Genomic DNA, 7,550 nt, shown 5'->3' with positions numbered 1-7,550 from the left:
GATTGGCTGTCCGGACAGAGCGGGAGGGGGGGGGATCGGCCGCGATTGGTTGGCCGGACGGAGCGGGGCGGGGCGGAGGGTCCGCGATTGGCTAACCGGGCGGAGCGGGGCGGGGCGGAGTGGGGGGGGGGGGGATGGTCCGCGATTGGCTAGCCGGGCGGGGCGGGGCGGAGTGGGGGGGGGGGGGATGGTCCGCGATTGGCTAGCCGGGCGGGGCGGGGCGGGGCGGAGTGGGGGGGGGGGGGATGGTCCGCGATTGGCTAGCCGGGCGGGGCGGGGCGGAGTGGGGGGGGGGGGGGATGGTCCGCGATTGGCTAGCCGGGCGGCCGGCTGGCTCGGCAAAGCAAATCTTGGGAGGCCGCCGAGAGAGAGCGGCTTCACAGTGAAAATGGTCGCCGGTGCGTGCGTTCGAAAGTTGGTGCGGCGCTCGAAATCGGCCGTGATCGTGGCGCTCACCATCCTCTTCGTCCAAACTCTGCTGGTCTGGAATTTTAGCAGCCTGGACGGCGAGGAGAAAAGCAGGGAAGACAAGAGGGAAAGAGCCCGGCGCATCCGAGAGGCACCCAGGAAAGGATTACCCTTCCCTGGTGAAGGATTGGTATGTGGACGCTGGAGCCAAAAACTTCCTAAGTAAATTCTGAATGAATGGTGTGTGCGCGCCGCAGCCTCTCTGAGGTGCCTCCGTTCCACAGATGTGTGTGTGTGTGTTTTTTTAACATTGTATCACTGCATTGAAGTTCGGAATTGCATCTGGCGCGATGCACCCGTGTCGGTTTGAGGGCTGTCACATCCTGGTGTGTGTGTGTGTCTGAGGTTTTAATATTCGCCCCTTAAACCTTGTACTTTTTCCTCATGTTCCCATGTGGAAGTGACTAAAAACACGGGCAACGACAGCGATCGCAACCGCTGTTAGCAGCTGCTGGTGCAAAAATGCAGCTGTGGTCAGCCCCGACCACCGACTCTTTAACATCATTTGCGAAAGGTTTTCTTGCTTCCCCCCCCCCCCCCCTCCTCCTCAATACCCCACGAAATCCAGCCTGAAAAAAACCAATGTAGATCAATCTCATTCATTGAAATTCAAAGAGGGCGATAGGTGTTTTTTTTTTGCAAACGCCTCTCACGATTTAACGCTTATACGTTTCTGATTTTCGAATTTGCATTGCTGTAGGTTTTATTGAGAAAGATAACCTAAGATGTAATTTCGCAATTTAAAAGCACGTAGATTATCACTTGAATCCACTGCGCGGTACACCGTACGGTACAGTGGTTGTTGAGGATTTTGAATGCTGTAGTCTGTTTGACTAGCGAGATATTCTTAAATTATGTGACATGAGATCTTACGACTGGAAATTGTGGCAATTAGTGTTTGGCGTTTGAATATCAACAGTGCGGCGAACTTGAAACATTGTGGACCAGAAATGCATTGATGTTACGTGATGTTTTCTGCGCGTTGTCCAGTGCTTTTCGTACACCTCACTGTTTATAGTGAAATCAACGGAGCCTGCTTGTTTGGGAAGTAGTTGCGAAGCGCAGCCCTAAATATTTAGAGGAAAACCTTTAGCAGAACCAATTCGAGATATGTAATTTCAGCTGGGGGTTCTCAATCGAGCGCTAAATCTTTACTTTTTAAAATCGACTTTGCAAAAAAGTTGCAATCAATAATTAACCTATTTATTCTGGGATAACCTCGCAATGCTGGACATATTTCTTTCTCTTTGAGTACATCACTATTGGGTTGGATTGCAAAGTGAGACTGGTATTCTGTCGAGTGCGAGGTTTTGTGCCGTCTCCCTCCTCCTGTGGTCTCAAGCTGCATCCTTGGCTGATTCCTGTACAGAATGTGAATGTTGCTCTGACGGAGGCGCTCCACATTCGGCATGGCGTGCTGTGTAGACACTGCTGGAGGAACTCCGTAGGTTAAGCACATTTCTATAAACTGACAAAATACCGGAGCCTTGCTTTTTTTTTAAAAGAAGGAGCATTATTAACTTGACGGTCGGTCAGACCGCTGAGGGAGGAGGAGAGCGTGGGAAACGCCTTTATATCGGCGTAACTCAACTAATGGGTTAAATACAGCAATACCGTGACTTTTGGATGAGGGTGGAGAGGAGCTTTCCCGTGAATGAATGACATTGTCAGATTACTGGAGTGTTCTGTGATGTAAAATCAACAGGGACAGTCAGTCCCTCAGTGCGAATGAATGACACTGTCGGATTACTCTAGTGTGCTACACTGTCAAATCAACAGGGTCAGTCTCTGCATGTAGGAAACTGATCGCGCACAAATTCCCCCAGAGTGTGCTGTAGTGCAAACTGAAAACTATACAAAAAAATTAATCCAGAACAAAAAAAAAAGAGTACGAGATGCTGATTTGTGGGAATATTTCCCTAAAACAAGACGAGCCCGCCGTTTTGGAACTATAAAGTTCGTGGTTTTGATATAAATTTTAGGGATAGACACATTCTATGTCATTTGCAGTAAACAGAAATAAAAGAGCAATAGCAACTCACTGCAGTCTCGCAAGCTCAGCCTGGCCCCTTTCGAGAAGGACACCCAGTAAGTACAACGAGGAAGCCGTAGTATTTCCACCCGTTATGTGTCAGCCCCACGATCGCTCCCGCAGTGATGGTGGGAACACATTCCCGGGAGCAACTCAATGGTAGAAACAAATCTAGAGTATACGGAAAAATCGAGAGATCAGTCTGGTTGTTTCACCGAGTGGTCTGAAGAAAAACAGGGGTCTGATTCTGTCAGAGGAGGAATAGAAATGGGAACAAATGTCCCCGGACCGCAAAGGAAGATGTGGATAGTAACTGATCGGATCAAGTACGCGGGCAGAGATGGAGATGGTTCTGGTTGCACCAGGAAGGCAGATGGAGACGGTTTTGGTCATTTCAAAGGGAAGGATAAGAGGTGGAGAGCTCTGGTTTTCCCGAAAGAGGGTAAAATAGGAAGGCGTTCTGGCCTTGAGCCAGACACAGGTAGAAATGGAGATGGCAGTGATGGATGGATAGAGATAGTTCTGGCTGGATCTGGGAGGCAGACAGAGACGGAGAGGTTAATGGTCATGGCAGGGAGGTGAACAGAGATGGTTATGGTTGGATCTGGGAGGCAGACAGAGACGGACAGGTTAATGGTCATGCATGGAGGTGCTCAGAGATGGTCATGGTTGTATCAGAAAAGTGGACAGAAACTGAACTGTCCTGATGTAACAGAGAGGCAGATGGAGATGGTTGTGGCTGTGATGTGAAGGAGGACAAAAATGGGAATAAGTTGTGGACATTGTTGGGAAGCGGGCAAATATGAAGATGATTCTTAGTGGGTCAAGAGAAGTTGACAGAGATGGTTATGGTCGGTACCCATGAAATAGAGTTAGTAGTGGAGATGGTTGTGATCATGGCTGGATGGGGAAAGAGATGGAGATAGTTGAGATCTTGACAGGCAGTTGGACAGAGATAGAAATGGTTGTGTCATCATTGTGGACTGATCCTCCTGTTTTGTTTTGGGGAGGTGGATAGCTGCGAATCCAGTGTTGTGCTGTCGGGATCTGTTTTAAGGAAATTTACACCTTTTCTAAGTCACTGTTTGACATACTTAGTTGGCTATGAATCCTTTACGTTGACTTTTTGTCCAGATATTCGGTGGCATGTTTTAGTGGTCAGCTGCGAAGCAGCTTTTATTGTACACTGGGCAACTGAAGCTGAGAAGATTGTCTGCAGCAGTGTGAATATGTATCTAAATACCAAGTAAAAAGTTCCCAGCAATTTAATAGTGACCGCGATTCGTACAGACGACTGCTTTCCAGCCTTCAAACCCAAAAAGCATTGTGCATTTAAACCATCGGTCATGCTGCTTTTAATACAGCGGGACTGTATAAACATTCTTAAAAGACCTGCATTTTACTGGGTATATTTATGAGAAACCATTTAATTGGATGCAATTTCACTTTTTGGTTCTTTTAACCTCACATGTGTAAGAACATTTTGAAATGTAGTTTAAAAAAAGTCCTACTGTATAAGCCATGGGGAATGTGTGTTAAAGGATTCATTGACTACTGGAATAGTCCACCGAAGATCAGGCCACTTGATAATTGTGACATTGTGGAGAAAATTGTCTTCTTAGCATAATGTAAAATCTTCAACTATAATGAAATCGTCAGCTGCATTACTAATGTAGGAGATTACACTGAGTGCTCTCTGACTGCAGCTAACTGGGCTCCTCAGTTGGTTTCAAAGCTAGACTTGTGTATTCGTCTACACTGAGCTTAGGCTCATTTTCCTAGGGATAACGTCAAATAATAGCAGGACTTAGATTTTTTTTTAAAAACAATCTTTTTAGGAGAAAGTCATTGGTTTGGTTTGTTTTATTTCAAAATATTAGCAACTATGAACACAGCTCAAAATTAGTAAGAAAAAGCAGCTCTTTAATATTTCCTGCAATATTTAGAATCAGATTTGAGATGGTGGTGTGGGGGACGTTGGCCTGAGGCTGAATGAACTGTGAAACCAACCTTTAGGTGATGTCTGATGAGCAAGCATTGGCAGCAGCAGAAGCAGCTCCAGGGCTAGCTCTGCCACTCTGCCATGGCATTGCAGTGAGTTACAGTCCTGCATAGCAATTGACTGGTTGCCTTTTCCCCTGTTCTGTCCATTACTGTAAGATTGCTCAACATCTAGCCCCTATCAGAGACTTCCCTGTCACTTTTTATTGGCTCTAATTGCTTAATCTCAATTACCAAGTAAAGGTCAATGTCCTGAAAACCAATTTAACCCAGTACAGTACTGTCATTTAATGTGAGAAGAGAAAGTCACCATTAGAGGAGTGTAGAATTTTTTTTAGACCCTTGCAGTATTAAGCTGCTATTATAGCATCTGAAGAGACAAATGCTATAGTCATTACTGTCATTTCTTAAAAATGTCTCTGTAAAAATAGTGAAACACCAGCAACCACCTTTTGTTTAATGAAATGATTAGAATAATTTGAAAAATATCTGGTGTTTTACAATAATGAAAAATATACTGTAGACGGTGTTTGTGAAGTCTGCTTGTTACTAGCTTGTATATTACAAACAAATCTCAACACTATCACTGCTTCACTCCTTGTATTTTTTATTATTGATAATGCCGAAATAATAAGTCAGTCCAAGTGCAATGAGAATTGCTAGCATGTAATTTAATCTCTGACAGAAGCTGACTTTAGCATTACTGAATAATCATTATTACAAATGGATTAAAGTCTCTAATTAAACAGTTGATCTTAACAAATCACTGGTTATAGAGGAACTTGTAGAATGGATTTGAAATCTGATTTCCAAAGAACCTCTTATAGATATCCTGCAAAATCTTGTTTTGCTGGTCACCTTGTTAAGCAAATAGGTTTTTTCCAAACCAAATTTTTAGTTTACACACGTAACAACAGTAACTGCACAATTTAATTCAGTTTGTATGAGGCACGTTGGGATGTTTCTGAGAGATATGAGAAGGTGTGATAAAATGAAAGTCCTTCTTTACACAACTGTGCATCTGCATTAAACAGCCGCTTCCCAATCTACTGCGGGAATGCAGTAGTGACTCCAACGCAAGATGGCTGGGAAGGCAGGCAAGAGAAATGTTGTTTCAATATTTTAATTTTTGATATAGTTTTGATATTTAAATTATTCTACTGATGTCTGTTGCTATGCTTAATTTTGTGTGTTTAAAATGTACCTGTGATTGGAATGATTCCATGAAAGCAGCTTCATGACAAGAATGATGTTACCTCACAGATGCACAGACCGACATAACAATCTAGCGCACGTCTCACAACATTCTGGTACTGTGTTGAGTGGCACTCTAGCTGTGAGACAATTAGTATTCATGCTTAAATTTACAAATATCAATTATGAATCGCTTCTAATCAGACCTCAAATGCTACAAAACTGCTGATGTTTCTTACAATACAAATGATATGGCACACAGCTGCTACTGCACCACCATGGCTCCACAGCTGGTGACAAGAATCATCTAATATGTCTGGGACCTCATTGTCGAAGTATTATGCGATCAGATCACTGGCCGTGAAAATGAGGTAACACTGATACATATCTGCTGCCCTCTGCATTCTTTCAGATCAAACTGATGTGGACTAATTTGACTGAGAATAATGCAATGTTCTGACATCTGATGTTGGCTGTGGCAGTCCGCACCTTTGCTTTACACGGAGTCAAGTTTCGACAGCAAATTGATTATCTGAACATACTTCCACTGCATCAGTGAATCAATGTCCGTTGGGCTTGTCTGTACTTGACTAAATTGCTAATTTGGGATCTAGTAAGCCATCCACATTAAAATATCCTTAAACCAATGCAAATTAAAATGTTTACCAGTATTAATACTATTAGGAACATAAACTCTTATTATATGTTAATCTCCCCCAACTTTACCACTTTCTCCCCTTCTCCCCTGAGACTCATGCTGCGTTACAGTTTCATTGACATTAGTCATATTCCAGTACCTTGCCCAACACTCACCTAGATAGTTAGAGCTAGGTTTTCCACCCCGCTATTGCCCAATTTTGGATAGTAGAGAAGGAGGAGCAGGAAATTTGCAGGGAACTATTCTGTTAGCACCCTGGTGTCCCCTGCAGCTTCTGAAATCAAGGGCAGATGGTGATGGTGAGCTTGTTTAAATGATACCTTAATGGCAGGAATACATCATCCGACATATTTTCCATCATCAATGCCTTAACAGTGCTGGGCTTGGGGGATGAGGGTGTCGTTCAAATTTAAAGGCTAACCTTGCCTAGTGCAGTCAATGGCAAAGTGGGAGTTTTAAAAAAATATTTAAAAATGTCATTTTTTCTTCTACTGGTGTTGCAGTGGGCATTGGAGCTATTCCCCTACTGGAGATGGATAACCTGACAGTGGTACGAATACTGCAGGAACGTTGCCACCAATGTGGGAATGAGCCTGATCCAGAGTCAGTGCTCACTAGGACTGGCAGGCACATTGCTGGTCCCACCACCAATTGGAAATCCAGCCCTAAGTGTCAAGAGGCCACTGAGGCATAGGTGCATCACAGCCAAGTTCTGTCCTGCCCTCTCCTGCCCATGCACTTACCTGAAACGATTACTGAATAGCAATTATCTGCAGTTAGACTGCCTGACTGACATCAAGCCATGGATGAATCAAAATTTCCTCCAACTAAGCAGTGGGAAGACTGAACCCATTGTTTTTGGCCCACACCACAAATTCCACTTCTTTCCCACTAACTCTATCCCTCTCTCTGGCCAATATAGGCCATGCAAAATCTTGGCATTCTGTTCGATCCCAGACCACATATCTTATTCATCACCAAGATCACTTACTTCTATAATGCCCACCTCAATCCCATTGTCACCAAAACCCTTATCCGTGCGTTTACATCTAGACTTGCTTTCTGCACCATTGTCCTTGTTGGTTCCCTGATTTTCATTCTCCATAAACTCCGAACTTGTTCAAAAATCAGCCACCCATATCCTACCCTGCACTAAGTCCCACTCACCCATGATCTACACTGGCTCCCTACGCCCCA

At 44.2% G+C, this 7,550-nt stretch overlaps 1 protein-coding gene across 1 annotated transcript in view; it reads left to right on the top strand.

Annotated features, from left to right (window-relative positions):
* The first annotated feature begins 388 nt into the window (after positions 1–388).
* xylt1 (xylosyltransferase I) overlaps positions 389–7,550 on the top strand; it is a 222,886-nt gene continuing 215,724 nt past the window's right edge. The window contains exon 1 of the mRNA XM_068003219.1: positions 389–598. Within this exon, the coding sequence (XP_067859320.1) occupies positions 389–598 (210 nt within the window). The remainder of the gene's footprint in view (positions 599–7,550) is intronic.

The sequence above is a fragment of the Heptranchias perlo genome, chromosome 22, assembly GCF_035084215.1.
Source record: "Heptranchias perlo isolate sHepPer1 chromosome 22, sHepPer1.hap1, whole genome shotgun sequence".
NCBI classification, from domain to species: Eukaryota; Metazoa; Chordata; class Chondrichthyes; order Hexanchiformes; family Hexanchidae; genus Heptranchias; species Heptranchias perlo.
Note: the sequence above shows the minus strand (reverse complement) of the source record. Positions and strands in the feature narration are given on the sequence as shown.